This window comes from Medicago sativa, chromosome 8, assembly GCF_051527215.1.
Source record: "Medicago sativa cultivar Bolivia chromosome 8, Bolivia_mono, whole genome shotgun sequence".
Taxonomy (NCBI): domain Eukaryota; kingdom Viridiplantae; phylum Streptophyta; class Magnoliopsida; order Fabales; family Fabaceae; genus Medicago; species Medicago sativa.
The window spans coordinates 32516620-32537509 of record NC_140756.1 but is presented as its reverse complement, the minus strand read 5'-3'; the positions used below and the strand labels follow the sequence as shown (position 1 = coordinate 32537509).

General features: G+C 31.1%; 1 protein-coding gene across 2 annotated transcripts; it reads left to right on the top strand.

Annotated features, from left to right (window-relative positions):
• Window positions 1-446: 446 nt before the first annotated feature.
• On the top strand, window positions 447-7305 carry LOC146898520 (UPF0481 protein At3g47200-like). 2 transcript variants are annotated; one of them, XM_085735535.1, is made up of 3 exons: window positions 447-725; window positions 4817-6231; window positions 7158-7305. In XM_085735535.1, the coding sequence occupies exons 2-3, from the start codon at window positions 4907-4909 to the stop codon at window positions 7240-7242; spliced, it is 1410 nt and encodes a 469-aa protein (XP_085591661.1). In that variant the 5' UTR covers window positions 447-725; window positions 4817-4906; the 3' UTR covers window positions 7243-7305. The 2 variants fall into 2 exon arrangements, with proteins under 2 accessions (XP_085591661.1, XP_085591659.1); XM_085735533.1 differs by lacking the exon at window positions 7158-7305 and having other exon boundaries at window positions 4817-6361.
• Window positions 7306-20890: the final 13585 nt, after the last annotated feature.

Sequence of the window (20890 nt, the reverse complement as noted above, 5' to 3'; positions counted from 1 at the left end):
TATGATTGGTTGTACAAATATCATTCCTCATCATTTAACGTGATAAGGAGTACCCCTAACAAAGTTATTTGACAGATTTCTTTCAAAAAAAAAAAAGTTATTTGACAGATACAATTTAAAGTAGAATCATATACGAATAGTTGCATGCCACTTGTCACTCCACTAAAAAATGAGTGGATCAGAAACTAGGTATGAATAAAAACATTTCATAAATGCATCAGTCCAACATTGCATTATTCATCCTACTATAAAGTGGGAAATTCTAACTTGGACACAACCCTAAATTAATTTCATTTGGACACACACTCACAAATGAAGCAAAAATAAAAGAGAATGAATTTGAATGATGTGACTAAATAATTTTTCTTTAAATTTATTACATTTGTGTGTGTGACCAAATAAATTTGATTTGGGTTTGTGACCATGTAAGAATTGCTCCTATAAAGTATCCTCTAAAAGAAATCTTACTATAAAGTATATCATCATGCTTTATATATATCCCAGAAACGATATAACTAATTTCACACTAGATCTTTCTCCATTTCCATTTTACTTGCAATTATTGGACCTCACAACTTTCGAAATCTCCTTTCATAAAAATAAAAAAAAATAAAAAATTACTGAATCTCTTTTGTTGCACTATCAGCATTTCTTCCTTTGTTACATAGCACTAGTAATTTCACTGCTGCGTTGGAGTGTCGAAGTTTAGTGACTCTATCGTAAAGGTACTATAGCTAATGTATTTGTTTCTATCATTTTTATTATTTGTTCTTCAAGTGTTGATATATGCGATTTCAACCTAGTTTCTTTTTCTCTGCATGATAGTACTTGTTTTAACTATTTGACAAAATACTTCTCTTAACTATATGCAGTAACAATTTTTTTTTTTTTTTGAAGGAGTATGCAGTAACAAATTTGTAGATCTCAATTTTAGACATACTTTTAGCCCCTACATATATTTCTTAAAAACTACACCTCTCTAGATTTACTTTTCTTGTGTTCTGATAGATAAATTCGGACAGTGATTTTTAAGAATTCATAAGGCGAGCAAACAGAAGCTCCCCTCAATTCTATTTGTCTATTTGATAGTGGACTTATGGTTCTTCCAACCCATAAATTAGATTTAGAAACCCACTGCAGAAAATAGTTTTTATTTTAATTTTAATTGTAATACCTTTATATTTTGAATATTAAGTGAATTATTCTTTGGTCTCGTGAAAAGAGTGGATGTCGTCGTATCATAAGGAAAAACTAATCTAAAAAAAATTAAGTAATTAAGTAAGAATAATGGTGTTTCTTCAAATGATTTTGTTCTAGACTCTCCTAAAAGGCTTATGCTCGTCAGCGCAATAAAATATGCACAATTTATTATTGGAACAATCATTCACTTCACACCCTTTCTTCGTGTGGTGGTGCTCTTAACAACTTGGGGTGCCAATTCAAACAAAATAATAATGTTTACCATGATTGTCATTTCGTAATGCTCGACGGTTACGGTTCCTGGAACCTTAACCGTCGAGCAACGACTCTTGCCATTAACAACGGCACATGCATTTCCTCACTATATAAGGAGACTTTATATAGTTCCCAAAGGTACGATATTTTGCTATTTAACCCATTTTCTTGTTGACATGCTGATTTGAGCGTCGGAGTGTCTACAGGTACATGCACCCCCCTGGTCCAAGCTTACAAATGCTATAAACTATTGCATCAAACGCTAGTCCTCTTATCAAGTAATATCAGTGGCGCTGTTTGTGGGAAACTAATCATCCTAATCTTTTCACTCACAAAAGATCAAAACTACACAAAAAAAAATCTTACTAAAAAATGGTTGACGGTGTATCCACACAAATAAGGAGCGACGTCCGCCGTGTCCATCGTAACGAACAAACCTTGACTCCGTCCCCCACTGACAGCCCCAGGGAGGAGACCCATCAGAAAATATCACAGTTGGTAATTCCTCTTTCCAAGGCACCATTTTACGATCCTCCACGAGTAAAAGAAGTAACGAACAACGCGTCTTCTACAAACGCCTTGCTCAGCAACATCATCCAAACCATATGTCAACAAACACAAGTGATCAACGATCAAAACAGGTATATCATGGAGACATCCAAGGACACACGTCGAAGGTCTCCCGCCCCCAGGCGAGTTACGTTGTTTGTTCTCCCGCTTCCTAGTGTAGAAGAAGGGGAAAGAGCCCAACTCTAGAGAGATCTAGATCTCCTCGACATCCTCTGAAGGAATATGAAAGAAGATCAACAAGATCACACCATTCACGAAGGCACACGTCCAAACACTCGCGATCCTCATCTTACTCATATGCTGATTGTGTAGAATACGAGCCCTTCACCAAAAGGATTAGGGAAACTCGAACCCCCACCTAACAAGCACATTGAGAACATCGAGGAGGTGCTTAAATACATAAATGTGGGAGGGTTTGTCAATTGCTAATTGTTTGTGATGAGCCATATAAAACCTAAAAGGGAAAGATGGAAAAAATGAATTTAACATTCAAATCCACCCTTCCTTCATCGATCAGGTCGATTCGGCGAGGAAAAGTTTGAATATTCGTCGCGAACAACAAGATCCCTATCTATGACTTAAGGAAAAGAGAATACAGTTTAATACGGAAAGCGACCACCACCTACGTCAGCGTCTGCTTTACTCTAAGTCTAAAACCACCATATCGCACTTACTTTATCCCTCAACTGTTAGTTCCCTAAATTCACTAGTATAGTCTTTGGTACAATTATTTTTTTGGTCTAAACCACACTAAGAAATGCATAAATAAAAGTAGAAAGATAAAGAGATAAAAATTTCAAAAATAAGCTTTGATTGGATGTTCTAGCCAAATGACGTGGCCTAATACTTCTGGTGAAATTAGCAATAACTCCATTCTGGTGAAATTATGCTTAACCTCCATTCGGATAATTTCACAGGTTTGCGCAATAACTCCCTTGATAGTGGTTTCATGATGTCCCACGTTCGAGTTCGGGCTCCTCTCCTCAGCTTGGTCCGTTGACAAGGTCCTTTTGTACGCATCCCCACTAGAGATTGTATATCTTCCCTCACTCATTCATAAAAAATAATTACTAACGTTCAGTGATCGTGGGCATCACGTCATTTTCTAATCCCATTATGCTTTAACTCAATTTTAAGTCTTTCACGACACATATTCCAAGTTAGTGACCTTGAAAACAAATCAACTCTCCTTTATTTGAATTCTCTAGCATCGACAATCCATCCTTCACTCAACTGAGGAATATATTATTTCTTTTGAAAAAATATATATAAAATATGTTGTTTTTGAATTTCCAAACTGTTGTATTTTGAATTTCCAAATCTATTTTGAAAAATAATTTTCATCTACCGAAGTTGTTACTAGGTTGAGTCACGACAAGGTCGCTCTCTTTAAGACGTTTTGTGGCACTGCCCAAAATTGTGCAAGGCAAACTATCAAGCACGCCGCCTCCAGGATAAAACAAGCTCAGCTACAACTGTACGATTAACTACTGCACTGTAGAAAACCGTTCAAGAATTACACCCTCAAATATGGCTATTAACGCCACTCGAATTTAATACTGAAATCACTATTATATGGTACTGCGACCATTCTATTATGGTACCGAGGCGATTCAAATATGGTGTTACCACCATTCTAACTTTTAACATCTTCAAATGTCAATATGGTATTTCAACCACTCAAATATGGTGCCACCACCATTCTAACATCTAACTTCTCGAAGAATTGAAGAAGAATATATTTTTAAGGTCATTCTTAATTTTCGAAGGGACATTTTACCGAAAAGGGACTATGATCTTAAAATATTATTTATTCTGAAGGGACATAAAAATATCAAAGGGACTATGCTCTTATAACCATTCTTAATTCCAAAGGGACATTATACCGAAAAAGAGACCATGGTCTTAAGAACACTCTTAATTCCGAAGGGACGAAAAAAAGAGATGAAGAGAAGAAAGACTCGTCAACACAAGTCAAGAAAGGAAGTAGAGAGAAAGAGTTCTCGACAACTCAATAGAACTCTTTGGTATATTTTTTGAACTAGGTGAGCTCTCCTTTTATAGGGAGAGTTTGTAACTAATTTGGAGAAACTTAAGAATTAAGTAAACTTAAAAATTAAGCAACCCACAGATCAGCTCAAGTAACAAATTAATCAGATAAGTTCAAAAAGAAACAAACCCACAATATTAGCTAAAATAAACTAATGAAGAAAAGATAAGAAATTCAGTTGGATTCTCAATCTTATCAGAACAAACATAAGCTAAAATTATGGGAAGTGATATCCATGAATAAAGAATAATAATAATAATTATTTCCATCATTATCAGATATTTAAAATTAAATACCACTATTTAAACACTACTAATGTGTGTGTTCTATTTTATGTGGGACCCCCACACTCTATTTTTTCAATTCACACAACACTAGATCAAAGTTTAATTACTTGGTGTTTAATCTCCCAACCTTCCAATTTCTTTCCATCTTGAGACCAATGTTCCAACAAAACATTTTGAAAAAAGTTATAATAAAGTATCAAGATCTCTAGCGTAGCCGAAACTTAGGTGGAAAGCTTGATGTGTTAGCTGTTGTAGAATTTCTTTTTCAAGTTCAACATGACCTTTTTTATAAGTATATTAAATATTATCCTTTTTTAAAGATCTATTTCATATTCATATTTTAACGAGCCAAATTTTCTAAAATTCGATTGATGAGAGATATATAATTTCTTTTTTCAGGTTAAATCTGATCTTTCTTTTACTAATATATTAAATTGCTTTATTTCTGTTGTAGATACAGATGAATACTTAAAATACGACATAAAATATCTGTGGCAAATTCATGAGCTAGAAATTTAGTTACTCAATTCAAAAGTTATCTACTATGGATAAAAGGCTTTCGCAACTCAAAGAGGCACAAGAAAGGTTTGATCAAAATAATCGAATTTCGATTCCTAGGATCCAAAGGGTTCCAATGTTTTTGCGGCAAAATGAAAGATTTTATAAGTATTGTACACCAAAGATTATATCATTTGGCCCTATTCATCACAAGACTGAAAGTCGACTGAAAGAAGGAGAGCATTACAAGCTTCTATGGACATCAATATTTGTTGCTGATTATGGCAAAAAAATTGATAAAGATGCTAACGAAGCATGTATGCTTTTGCTTAAAAAGATTGAAGATAATATTGAAGATTTGAAGAATATGTTCACTGAGGATGTAATTGAAGGCTACAATGATAATGATCTTGCTTGGATATTGTTTGTGGATGGATGTTCTTTGCTACACTTTATGGAAAATGTTGATGACCAATGCCCGGATACCCTAAACCTTAAGTTTGACCAACTGATGCACATATGGAGAGATACTTTATTGTTGGAGAATCAACTTCCAAGAAAAATGCTTGAGATTCTATGCACAGAAATGGGTATTGATTTGGAATTTTTAATTAACAATTCTTTTGATATGGGTGAATCCAAACGACTTGGAATGGTAATAGTCAAATTGGAAAATCCGAAGCCCTTTCATATACTCGATTTTGCTCGTTCAGTGTACTTGCCACCCAATATGGTTTCCAACATTGAAGAACATGGTCAAATGGATACACAATCTGAAGGAAGTGAACACAATTCGATGAGGAAAAATACAACTCAAGACCAAGAAGATATTGATGAGGAAGAAATTAATTTGAATTGGAATACTTATAAGAGCATACGGGATCTAAAGACAGTAGGAATTCGAGTGGTAGCAAATAAGACAGATGAGTGGAACTGGAGTAACATTTCGTTCAAGTCTAAATGGTTTAATGGAGAACTAAGACTTCCTATTTTTTTGTTCAATGACGTCACACCTTATTTTTTTCGAAATTTAATAGCGTATGAGATGTGTCCAGATGTTCATTACAACTATGAATGTTGCTCATTCTTTAGCTTCATGGATTCATTGGTTGACAATGCTGATGATGTAAAAGAGCTTAGATCAGCTGGTGTATTTCAAAACTTGCTTGGAAGCGACAAAGAATTAGCAAAACTCTTCAATGATTTGGGTGATGATTTGCCAACAAAAATGTATTGCAACAATTCCTACACAAATGCAGTAGCCTATAGCAAGAAATATATTCTCATCAAGCTTCAAATTGAAAAGCATTACAAAAATAAATGGAAGACATGGTTGGCTCAAGCTTACAACACTCACTTCAATACACCATGGGCTATGATCAAGGTTTCAAAAAACGGACCTGTACCGGGATTGCGGCCGTTACAAATCGGTATCGGCAGCCACCGTGACCGTTTTTGGTCCTTTTCACGTTGAGAACAAAAATCACAGGAAAATCGCCGTTACGCCGTTACGGAACACCGTTACGGGCGCGAAACGCCGTTACGGCCGCGAAACTCCGTTACAGACTTGAAAAATTCAGAAATTTGAACAGAGAAAAGGAATCGAATCTCATATTAAAAAAAAAAAAGCAGAAGAATACAAGATCAGGAGAAGAAGGAATCTGAATCTCTTGTGTTGTTACTCTTCTGGTGTTGTGTGATTATTTCTTCCTTCCTGCTTGCGATTTGCGATTCTGGACCTGGTGTTGCCGTTTCTTGCTTCTTGTTCATTCTGATTGCCGTTTCTTGCTTCATTCTCTTTGTTCAGGTTTGCAATTTCAGTTTGTTCTGCTTGCAGTTTGCGATTTGCGATTTTGTTGTTGTTTTTTTTTTTTTGAGTGAATAACACACGTATGCAGCCTCACTCTTCATTCAATAATAATAAATTAATAATTACATCTGTTTATTCATATATTTATTTATTAAACTCAAACAAAAAAAAGTGTGCATTCATCTCTTATTTATTAAGTTCAAGGTAATTTTAAATTGACACTCTTAATTCAACCACTTAATTTGAGTATTTAGGTAAATTTTAGAGAAAAAAATTGGGACTTACATGTTATAATTATGGGAAAAATTATTAATCTAAGTTATTATACATTATATGATAATATAAATAATTTTAATAAGTTTTGTGAAACGTTTTGATTAATTCACACCGCGAAGACCGTTATTTATATCGCAGCATCCGTTACAACCGAAATCGCGACAACCTTAACGCGACCGCGATCGCGACCGCGACCGTTATTTAGAACCTTGGCTATGATTGCCTTTTTAGCTGCATTACTGGCATTAGTTCTTACTTTCATCCAAACCTGGTTTGCCATAAATCCTAGTAAATAAAAAGAAATATTCCAATTAAACAAATATGTATGTGTGTTGCAACAAATTGAGGATATTGTGTCACCTGCTCATATAATAATTTCGTAGTATTGGATCCCCGTTTCTTTAACAAAATTAGAGTGCAAAGAAATTGTTTTACATTGATAATGTAATTGTTGAGACATTTATATTTTAGAATATATCAATTGTATTTTGTGATGTCTTATTTTTAATTTGTCTTATATAAATTTGAAGTTTCATGTAACTAAAGTATAGTGATCCATACTGGTTTGAATATATTCAAATATTTGAAATCATGGTTAAGTAATAGGCCACTATGATTAAAGGATAACTCATCAAAGTATGGTACCCATGATTGTTGGAATTGTGATAGCTCCGCGATATATGGAGTATTCATATGAACTTGTTTGACCACGAATTGGGTATCCACCATATTTTCCTCCACTCAAGGCTTTATCATCCCCTTCGACGTATCCAGGACAACTTTCCTAGGTAATCCTTTCACAAAAGGATCTTAAATTATGTCATTTTTCTTCCTTGTCTCACTTCTCTTACAGTGAGATAACATTTTTTTTAATTTTCTTTCACAAAAGGATTTGTGTCGTCTCTCATAGACACTCTTATTAGTCACATAGCTTATAGCTTATGATTACAAAATATTTAGAAGGTGTGGATCTCCTCAACAAAGGTATATCATTCACACCGAGTCTTTCAACTATTATGCTTCTTGACCTGCAAATTCAAGAGCTAAGAATTTTGATTCCATTAGTAAATTTGATTATGCATAGTTTGTTTATTTATTTCCAAGAGATGTCATATCATCATCATGAGATAAATAAGTACTTCACAATGGAACCTACCTCGTCGTTATTTGAGATCCAATTTACACTATTCAATCCTTCTAAGATCAACTATTAGAAGAACATGATATCCAGACAACAACATCATTTGAATAGATTAGAAAAAATAATTGATCATTTAAATGATCACCATTGAAATTACGAATTCACACACTTCATCTATTCATTATACCACATGAAATATCATGTATAATATAATTTATTAAATACATAACACAATCAATTATCTCACACTCAAATTGAGAGGTAATCCGTTAAAATTCCACTTGTTGTCTATGAGATTGCTACCTTAAGGCATATTCACTATTTTCAAACCATATTTACCATGGAATTTAGTTCACTTCTAATGCCTTTTTTTATTTTAAATATCAATGAAATAGCATTGGTTAACCCTTTCCTTCAAAACAAATAAAAAACATTGGTTAACCATAGCATACTCATAGATAGTGAAATTATCTTAAGCATAGCTTTTTATTCATAATTTATAAACTTCTTCTACTCCTACCAAAAGGAGAAAATTATATAATCTATGCACACAAGATTTTTTTTCTTCTTCTTCTTCTAATCCTTCTGCTTTCCCTTGTTTCAAAAAATTTCAATACCTTACACACATTTAAAAATAACAAGAATAAAAGTAGAATAAATATTATTCACAAAATTGTTTTTGTCATTCTTCTCATAACCCCCACATTTAAGTAGTTTAGGTTAAGAGAATGAATTTTTCTACTCTTATAATTTTATTTTATTTTTGATAGGTCCTTCTCCCAACAACATGCATGTAACATAAAGTTAAACATGAATTATTTGATTTAATAAATTCATCAACAATTCCACTCAACAGTTTTCTAATTTGTTATATAGAAAAATCCTATTGCTTAGCTTTGATCTTACATGCAAACACACTCCAAAGATGACTAGATATTTATGGGTAGACAACAACATATCCATAATCATATCCATTATTTTATTTTAATCTTAACCATCACCATATAGGCTTGAATAATTAAATTAGGCGTAACATTCTTAAACTTTCAAAAATGAAACAACTTGCAAATATTGATATATTTAGACATAGAAATACCACTAGAAAATTATGAAGCATCAACGTAATTTTCTTAACGGGTAAAACATCAATTTCGCGACTCTATTCTATATATATGCCACAAAAGTTGTTCCGTAAATTATTAAACCATCACACAACTTTTCACGGTTTATATATCTCAAATATTGGAATCACTATCATCATTTCAAGCTTTCATATGAAAGTATTAATTTATAATTTATATTATCATTGTAAAATTTTCATATAAAATTTTCCCCAATAGAAAATATTAATTTCTTGCAGTATGGACATAGAAAATATCACACCTTTAGATTTAACATTTATATGCATAAACATCTTTGAGTTTAAGGCTTACTTGAACTCGAAACTCGTCTTTTTACCTCAAATCAAACGATGATCATTTGAACTCTCATCCACAACGTTCTTTACCATCCACTTGATGAAGGTATCAAGTGATCATTTCCATGCAATTTGAACCAATATGATACATAGAAAAATCACAAAGTTAATATATCCAAATATAATTAAATAAATAAAAGAATTTGCTTTCAGATTGTTGGAAATATTAATAGTAAATTAAAATTTGGATAGTTAGAAGAGATATAAGAGAGTTTTGTTGTGCCGTGGCCAAAACCACTGTCCTAAAAGCAAATTTTCGGTGGACCTCCGGTGCAACCCAATATCCGGTTTTGCTCCCCAAGATTTACACAACTGCGTGTCTGAACCCGTGCACTCGAGGTCAAACACGATGGAGCTTCACAAACAATACCCATAATAATTGAGAGTAGAATAGAGAGCATGAACTTAATTGTTTTACTTCCCATTGAACGATGGAGTACATTTTCTATGTATGCTCCTCTTCTTGTGCTAGTATTTATATGTCCTCCAAAGACATCAATACTTTATATAACCGTTGCAGAGATCACTCCACCAATCTAATTATTACTCCCTCCGTCTCATAATATTAGTCGTTTAAGGTTTGGGCACGATAATTAAGAAAATGATTAGTTGTGTTGATTTCAATGGTAAAATTAGTGGCATTTACTGAAATACCCTTATTAAATGTAGTTAGTGGAGTAGTTACGTTGGATGAAATTCAATAAATAAGGGTATAATAGTGGAAAAACATAATAAATGCTGCATTGGTATTGTAAAGTGACAGTTATTTTGAGAAAAATAAAAAATACTAAAGAGACAATTATTGTGAGACGGAGGGAGTATCATACTTATGCCAATAAAACTAAGGAAATCAGCCGTTGGTGGTTATGTTTCATACCTTTAATATTAAGGTGATTAAACACCCAAATAAATGAAAACGGTTATAGTTTTTAGTAGATAAATAATTGTAGGAGTGAAAGATAATTGATTATCATTATATCTTAGTAAGATTATCATAGGTAAGAATCTTAGTTCTTAACAAGATTCAAATATAACTGATGTTAGTTCTTATTAAGATTTTCATAGGTAAGAAACTTAGTTCTTGACAAGATTCACATGGAACAGATGTTAGTTCGTTGTAAGATTGTCATGGGTAGGAATCTTAGTTCTTAAGAAGATTCTCATAGAACTGAAGTTAATTCTTATTAAGATTATCATATGTAAGAATCTTAGTTCTTCAGAAGATTCTCATAGGTAAAGAATCTTAATTGTAAGGAATATTGTCATAAAACGGATGTTAGTTCTTAGTAAGATTATCATATGTAAGAATCTTAGTTCTTAACAGGATTCACATAGAACGTACGTTAGTTCTTAGTAAGATTACGATAGGTAAGAATCTTAGTTTTTAAGAAGATTATCATAGAACGGAAGTTAGTCTTAGTAAGATGGTCATATAAATGATGTTAGTTCTTAGTAAGATTATTAGGAAAGTATCCTCGTTCTTAACAAGATTCAAATCTAACGGATGTTAGTTGTTAGTAAGATTATCATGGGTATGAGTCTTAGTTCTTAACAAGATTCACATATAACAGATATGTTAGTTCTTAGTAAAATTATTAAAAGTAAGAATCTTAGCTGTTAAGAATATTCTCATGGAACAGAAGTTAGTATTAGTAAGATTCTCATAGGTAAGAATCTTAGTTGTAAGAAAGATTGTCACAAAACGAATATTAGTTCTTAGTAAGATTGACATAGGTATGAATTATAGTTCTTAAAAGGATTCACATAGAAAGTATGTTAGTTCTTAGTAAGATTATCATAGGTAAGAATCTTAGTTCTTAACAAGATTCACATAGCACGAATATTAGTTCTTACTAAGATTATCATAGGTAAGAATCTTAGTTCTTAAGAAGATTCTCATATAACAGAAGTTAGTTCTTAGTAAGATTCTCATAGGTAAGAATCATAGTTCTTAACAAGATTCATATAGAACGTATGTTAGTTCTTAGTAAGATTATCATAGGAATGAATCTTAGCTCTTAAGAAGATTTTTATGAAACGGGAGTAAGTCTTAGTAAGATTCTCATATGTAAGAATCTTAGTTGTAAGTAAGATTGGCATAGAACGGATGTTAGTTCTTAGTAAGATTGTCATATGTAAGAATTTTAGTTCTTATAAGGATTCACATAGAACAGATGTTAGTTCTTAGTAAGATTATCATAGTTAAGAATCTTGGTTCTTAACAAGATTCACATAGAACAAATATTAGTTCTTAGTAGAATTATAATAGGTAAAAATCTTAGTTCTTAAGAAGATTCTCATATAACAGAAGTTAGTTCTTAGTAAGATTCTCATATTCACATAGAACAAATGTTAGTTCTTAGTAAGATTATCATAGGTAAGAATCTTAGTTCTTAAAAGATTCTCATTAAAGAGAAGTTAGTCTTAGTAAGATTTTCATAGGTTAGAATCTTGGTTGTAAGGAAGATTGTCAAAGAACGGATGTTAGTTCTTAGTAAGATTATCATAGATATGAATCTTAGTTCACATGTAACGTATGTTAGTTCTTAGTATGATTCTCAAATGTATGAATCTTAGTTGCAAGAAAGATTATCATAGAACATATGTTAATTCTTAAAAGAGTACATTTGAATATAACTACAATGACCACAATTCCGGCACCATAAATATCACAACTTTTCTTTATGATCCCTCCAAAAAATTTCAAAGAATTTTGGTTCGTATAAAATTTTCAGTCTAATTTTTTTGTCTCCCCCGTCATATGACTCTAACTGATTATGACATGACAATGCCAATTGGGTTGTTTTAATGATTGTGATCTCAGTTGGCTTATACACATAGGGGTGTTCATGGGTTGGTCAACCCAGAAAATCCGGTCAAACCCACCCAAAAAACCCAAAAAAAATGGGTTGGGATGGATAATTGGGTGGGTATGGTTTCTAAAAATGGAGAACCCATAAAAATAAATGGGTTTTGGGTAAAACCAGACCCAAACCCAAGAAACCCACTTACCTAATAATGTTAATATTTTTTATCTTTAATTTCATAGGGTAGAAGAAAGTTATATTTCCGAAACATACACATTGCATCCTATATATTGAAAATCAAAACATACTAGAGTTACAAATTGATATGTTGCACTTTTTGGTTATTTTGATACTAATGCAATTTTATGTCATGCAACTTTAGTTTGTTGCAAGTATTTTATGATGGAGTTTATTATTTGATATTCTAGGATGCATAAGATTATAGTAAAATATGTTAAACATTTTTTTTAAGAAAATTAAAAAGTAGAGTACTATTTTAAAACAAAATTATGAGGACTTGTCATTTAATATTAAAAAAATAGAAAAATAAGTTGGGTAACCCATTACCCAAACCAACCCAACCCAAAAATTAGTGGGTTTGCCCAAACCTACCCAATAGTATAACGGGTGGTTATTTTACCTCACCCAAACCGGAGTACCTTAGTTGGTTTTGTTTTGGGTTTGGCCAAACCCAACCCAAACCCACCCACAAACACCCCTATATACACATGTTAAATCTAATTTATATTATTATTTAAAAATACCATTATATGTAATTACTAATATTATTTTTATTTTTGTCAAAATAAATTATTATTTTTTATTTTTATATAGTTATTATCATTGAAACTAAACCAGAATTAATCAGTCATCGTGATCTTAACTCAGTTAGTAGGGGCAATATATAAGATATGCAAGGTCGGGGTTCAAACCCCGACCATCACAACAAAAAAAACCAGAATTAAATCAAAGGGCTGAAATTTTATGAATTCTAATCTCATGGCTAACATTCTCCTACCATCTACAACTATATCATCTTTCACATACACCATTTGTTGTCGCAAAACAAATGAAAAAAACACCATAACCCACTGGGGGTGTTCAAAACCGAACCAACCCAATAGAAAAACTGCAAACCAAACCAATCCAAACCGAAACCGCAAAAAACCGCACTTGGTTCGGATGAATTCGGATGACTTTTGCACTAAACCGCGCGGTTCGGTTCGGTTTGCGGTTTGCATCTCAGCAACCGAACCAAACCAAACCAAACCGCAAGAATAATGAATATTACTTAAAAATGTACTAGCCCAATTACATAGCTCAAGAATAATCTCTTTTGATTCGATTTTTCCATTGCTGCATCATCAGGTTCGATTCTAATTCCTTTCCATCTCTTTCAATTCATTTCCCGTGATGAATTTGTTTCCTTTACTTCCTAATAATTTGTTTCATGCTTATGTTTCTTCTTAACTTTACCTATTTTGATATAAGTTTTACCTAATATTTTTTCATATAAACAGCAAAATAAAATGTCCTATGTTTATTTTGTAACAAAGTTGGCAATATTAGAGTTAATGTAATATTTTTTTATCTCGCGATAAACCGCACAAACCGAACCAATCCAAACCGCATTGGTTTGGTTTGGTTTGGTTTGGATGACTTTTTAAAAATCAACCGAACCAAACCAAACCGCATGCTTTTTTATCTCGCGGTTTGGATGACTTTTATGCTCAAAACCCCGAACCAAACCGTACCGCGAACACCCCTATAACCCACACACATAAAATCTTTCGATTTTTGGTTAAACATTAATAAAACTTGAATCCGCCTACTTCTTCCGTTCAAAATTCATCAATTTTTCTCTTATTATTCCCTTCTTAAAGACATTGTCAGATTCAAAGTTTATGAGTATGAACAATTCGTGGTTTATATAAACAAGCACTGCTAAAAAAACAAAAATTAGTGAGGAAAATTTAGTGAGGGAAAACATGAAATCCCTCTCAAATTCCGTCACTAAATTTTGCGACTAAGGAATTTGTGAGGGATTTCATTTTTTCCGTCACTAATTTCCCTCTCTAATTTTGCTTTTTCTAGTAGTGAAGGGACATGTAACGATTGAGAATTTCATGATTTACAAATTTATAGGTTTGATGATGACTTTATAGTTTGCTTTGAATCTGGGTATGGGGATTTGTGGGATGAAGATGAGTATTAATTTGTGCCATATTTCATTTATGGATTTCATGATTCATTCTAGGGTTAGGGATGAATTTGAGAATGAATATTTGGTTTGTGGATGAATTTATCTGTTTAGAAAGATGAAGTTATTTGAATTTCCCAATTTCGACCCGGAAAAACGAAACACAATTTTCTAATTTCTTTTCTTCATCCTTCCCGCCATCACCCATCATTAACTGCAAAAAAATTGAACTTTTATCACCAAAATAAATCAGCAACAGTGGCAACTGTGAGATTCTTGACACCAATTCCAACTCTGCCTCTCGATGAGCTTATGGAACACCCTTTCCAGAAACAATGGATTTTAACCGTATCCTACATTTTTCAATAATATTTTGGTTCAATGACTAAATCAAACTTTGTAAATGATAACACTAATTCTACTATATTTTTCACAAACTAACTAGTTAATTATCTTTAGCATCCCTGCTCAAGCTATAACTTATCAACAAGTTTTTTTTTTTTTTTTTGGGTGAACAACAAGTCTTTTATATCCACATACATCTTCATAGATTGGACCATCATCATTGAAAAATATTTAATCATGTTGATATTTCAATCATAAAGATTTAATAGACCTTTGTAAGTGCTATGTAAACGCTAAAATCTTCCCTTGTGTTGGATTGGTGCACTGCCCTTACCCTAAAATTTTTATCTATAAAAAAGGATATTTGATAAACCTTAAAAATAGTTGTCATCGATTGATTGACTAGTTTTGATGTTATTTATATGGACTCTTTAAAGATGTGAACTCCTCTTCCTCGATTGGATATTGCGTTTATTTTGGTTATTTTCATATTTTTACCTATCATAAAACACTCATTTTTTAAGATTCAAAACTTTGAAGTTTTTTTCTTTTTGAAAAGTAAACTTTGAAGCTTCGGCCATTCATTTAAAAAAAAAAAAAAAGATTTTAACAAAGCTACTACGAATAGTTTTTTAATTTAAAGCTAAAAACATGAGCGGTTCCTTTCATGTAGGATAGCTTTGGCCCCCAATAAAATATTATTCCATTGGTCGGTATGTATTTATATCTGATTACTCTAAATAATAAACATTGAGCTACTCCAAATAAATATAGTTGCGAAAATTTGAATAAATAAGAAAGTAAAAATATTAATACATGATTGATAGATTTATTTATATTGGTTTGATACTTTCAGTTTCAATAACAATTATAGAGAAAACTTTTTCAACCATAAAAATTATCAAGACAATAGCCAAAAAACAAATTAATTGGACAATGAGTTTATTGCAAATAACCTACTTCCTCCATCCCAAAATGTAAGTAAAAAAAAACTCATTTTCTTTGTCCCAAAATGTAAGTAGAAAAAGACAAACTTTTATCCTATTTAATCTTGTTTTTAAAAAAAATCATCTATTTCAAGAAAAACTTTGGTTTATTCTCATAAAATTAAATGCAAATTACATTAAATATTCTCTCTTTCATTTTGTCCATATCCAATAACCAATGAAAATTGTTTTTACATCTTTCTATAAAACTTATTTCAAAGAAAACACAAAAAACAATACTCCAAATTCTTCTATTTTAGTTTTCTTAATAAGTGTGATTTTTTTTTCTTACAATTTGGGACGGAAGGAGTATTAGTTTACATTGGAAAATACATTATTAATCTATTTAGTAAACACTCAATTATGAATAAAATTGGTTTCTTGAAATGCATTTTGTTCAACTTTTCTATTAGCTATCATCAATTTTTATCCTTTGTTAATTTACATTTCATATAAGTAAAAATTATTGTGATTTTTGTCTTGTATTGGTTAATTTACGGATTAAATTTGTTTTTAGTCTGTACAATACTTGCGATTTTTAAGTTAAGTTTATAAGATTTTGTTTAATTTTAGTCCTTAATTTGTTGTTATAGAAATTAAATGCAAGACTAAAAAAAATAATTTTTTTTTGTGAAATTTAAAAAAATTGAGTCAAAAATTGCATAAAATGTATGCAAGGACTAAACCTTAAAAATTATAATCTATAAGACTAAAAACATACTTTATCTTTAAATTTAATATGTTGGTTTTAATATTTTTTTTTATAGTTGGCACCTGCGTAAACTTTTTTTGCTAGCTTCGCGACAAAAAAATAGTTTTTTTAACAAAATGAAACATCTTAAAAATAAAAAGCAAACACTATAAAAATCATAAAAGTATTTTTTTGTTAAAAAATGGAGTTGATTCTTTAGAAAAACTCAAAACAAACTACCAATAAATGGTTGTTGCTTTTGCTTTCAAGTTACAACAAACCAAATTAACCATGATTATCTATTTCAATAACATCAACGATATAACAAAAAAAAACTAATCTAAATTCTTTTTTTTAATGACCAACGACAATATTTTTATTATATTTTTTTCAGGAACAATTTTTATTATATAAAAAGTTGTTTAAGAATATAATTGAGATAATTAAAAATTAAATATAAATATACTCATCTAGTTTGTTATACTTTTTAAATGATAAATAATAAAAACCAAACAGATATACATATTCATATTGTGTTCGTTACCTTTTGTTAATATTTAAATTTATTCTTATCTATTTGCTACATGTGTTATTCGTATTAAAAATGGAGGATATTTTTGAAATGGGAAAAAAACAGTTCAAAAGAGTTGAAAGAGGTTATTTTTCTATATATTAACAAACTTTGTAGATTTATTTAATAAATAATATTATAGAATAAATACTTCATTTATTGAAGAAACATAAATATCAAATATCAATGTCGGTAAGTTTGGTTTTTATTCTCATTGTTCAACATGAAAAAGACCGTGTTACTTCCTCAAAAATGAAAAAGACCGTGTTACTACCAAAAAAAAACATGAAAAAGACGTGTACGTGATCTATTTATTTTTGTTTGAAATAACGTGTACGTGTGTACCTGTTGAACTTTAATGACCCCACCTTTAGGTGAATCCGTCTAAGATAAATACTACCTTACCTTAGATATCTCTTTAATGAAGCCCTTTCACACTCCAGGAGAAAAACATAAGATGGATTAGAAAAAGGGTTTTTTTAACATGTGCAATCTTGCACAGGATAAGGAATAGTTAATGCATCCACTTTTATAGGTTTCTCCACATCTTATTAATGACCACTTTCTTGAAAATTGATATTTTTCCTTCTCTCCTCTGATATTATTTTTTCACGTTTTATTCTTCTTCCTCCTCTCCTTTTCAGGTTTTATTCTTGTTTCTTCTCTCCACTGCCTCTAAAACACACCAAAGCTAAAACTTATTATGCTCTCACGTCACGGTCTTTATGTTTGATTTATTGAGATAACATGCTATTTGTGCCTGAAATTGTACGTATTTGATTTTGGTTATGTTTCCAAAACTTGTTTAAACCCTTAATTTAACGTTTAGGGTTTGTGAGTTTCAAATTTCAATTTGTATTTTACAATCCTGCTGCAATCTGGATGAAATCCAATAACTGACGGTTAATACTCATCCTTATATAATTTAAATAGAATTTTTTATTTTGATTTATTTGGTTCATCATTCATCCATCGGTGGAGTGATTTCGTTTTGTTTTCATCCATCACTATTTTTGTTTGTTTTCAAGGCTCTATCTTTGTGCCTATACATAAGATACGTACGTATGAACCGAAAAAAATTATTTTTTTGTTTCTCGGATGCTTTTGTGAATCGTTTGAAAATTGCAGCGTGTGAAACCTTATGTTAGGTTTGGATATATAATAAAGAACTATTTTCAAAAAAGTGTGTAAATAGAGGAGAAGGAAAAAAAGGAAGAATAAAAAGTAGAAAATATTAATAGAGGAGAGAAGGAAAAAAAACAGTCAATTTTCAAAAACACTTGGTCATTAATAAGAAGGGAAGAAACCTATAAAAGTGAAAGCATTAACTACTCCTTATCCTGTGCAATCTTGCACAGGTTAGAAAAACCCTTACAAAAATAACATTTTTAGTTCTTCAAAATACTCTCTCTGTTTATATATCTAAACATTTATTAGACTAAAAAATTGTCTCTAAATGTAAACCTCTTTTCAAATTACCAGTTGTAATTATTAATATATCTCATTTTAGTTTGTGCAAAAAAAAAATTACCAGTTGTAATTATTATTTTTTTTCTTTAACATACCCTTAATTAATACTACTAATTTTATATTGAAATATTAAAAGTCAAATTTAATACATATAAACAAAAGACGATTTTGTAATATTAACACACAAAATAAACACATTAATTACACTAACTATTTTTTCTAAAAAAATGTAAAAAGTACTTACATATAGAAATGGAGAGAGTAATTCCTATAAAATAAAAAAATTTTGGAGCTGTCCCACCGAAGAGGGAAAGTTTTGTGCGGCCCCACATCCAATTTATTCTTTCCTTGCCACTTTTCTTTGCATCCAAAGGAGGGAAATGATATTATAATCCGTGTTTTCTTTCCTTCAAATATCTTTTCTTACGCCTTTCGGTGGATCCAAACAATATCTAAATATCTCTTTAATGAAGCCCTTTCACACTCAAGGACAAAAACATAAAATGGATTAAAAAAATAACATTTTTAGTCCTTCAAAATAATGCCTATAAAATATAAACAGAGACTAAAAATGAATAATGTTTTTGTAGAACTAAACTTAAAAACTTGTAATTTTGTAGGGATTTAAAACAAATTTAATCCTAAATAATATTATAAACTTCCTTAAAAAAAATTATAAACTAAATAAACATAATATTTATTTAATAAACCTATATATTATAAATTTTCTTTTTAATAATATAATAAAGAGAATGCTAAACAATACTCTTAGGACATTGGTTAAACAACAAAGTAACTTTTTTTTTTTACAAAAAAGTGTAATTATTACTTAATTAAAAATCAAAGCTTATATTTTTAAGACACAATTTCTATTTATAATTTTTTTAAGGGAAATGTTAACGAGTGCCCCCGAGACACTCTTTAAGCACTTTAAATGACAAGTTTTTAATGAAAAGTTGTGTATTGAATGCATTGAAAATTGTAACAGTTGACTTTTTACAAAAATAATTACTAAATTTAGAATGCTTAAAGAGTATCCCGAAACACTCGTTAACAAGACCCTTTTCTTAACTATTACCCTGAGGTCATTGGTGAGCGAATGCAAGATCCATGGAGGAATAATGTCTTGTTTGTTTTTCACGTCTCTTTTCTCGACTTAATCAAAAAGACGTGTACCACTTTGAACTTGAATGATGGCGCCGTTTCCGGTAGGAGACTTGAATAGGTCTCCTACCGTAAGAGACATTACAAAAGACTGTTTTTTTTTTTTAATAACAAAAATAACATGTGTTACCATTAGATTGATGAAGAACACCGATCTTACTATAATCCCTCCACACTAGAATTTTTTTCACACTTTCTTCAACCTCTCAACCAAAACAACCCAGGAAAGAAAAAAAAAACACTTTCTTCCTCTTTCACCTCCGTCACTTTCTTCCACCTAGATCCCTCACCAGTCATCTCCGTCCCTCTTCAAAGATAACAAAAAGTAATAAAATTTTTTTTTGATCAAGCACAAAAAGTAATAAATAATAACATGAATCATAACATGATAACAATGGTATATGATTGGACACATAATAACCATCAATTTGTAAGATATAAAAAACTTTATGTTGTTATGAACAACAGGAAAGTTCAATTAGAAGATCATTTGATGGTAAAAGAAGACACAAGAACATAATCAAACAAAACAACTTTGGTCTTGCACGTTGTACATTTCCACTTGTGCAAACATGATGATTCTTCTCAGTCAGAGAGTGAAGACTTGGTTTTGAAGCAGTACAAGAGCTTTTTCTTCCTAGAACTTGTGTTGTCAATGGTAAGAACAACTTTACCAGATTCACTAATTTTAAAACTGTTGCAAAGGAGAGGGTGAAAAGAAAAATTTGCAGAGAGTATTTTACAGATCAATTGAGGATTTAAATAGCTAATTGATGGTATTGATTGGTTGAATTTCTGGTCTAAATATTACATTTGAAAGGCTGTTGCTGTTGGTGGGCGAGTAAGACATTGAAGGGAAGAGAGAAGAATGATGGAAATCTAGTGTGGGGAGAGTATAATAATACTATGCTCTTTAAAAAATTCCAAATGCATCCAATGGTTAATATCAATTTTACATAAAAAAAAAAAAAATCAAGTCTCCTACGGTAGGAGACCTATAGAGGTTGCCTACCGTAGCCTTTGCCCTTGAATGACCCTACCTTTATGAGTGCCATTTAGGGTGGGAGACCACAGTAGGTCTCCTACCGTGGG

Excerpts from the sequence above, each read along its gene's own strand:
- LOC146898520 (XM_085735533.1), top strand. The coding sequence starts at position 4,907 with ATGGATAAAAGGCTTTCGCAACTCAAAGAGGCACAAGAAAGGTTTGAT.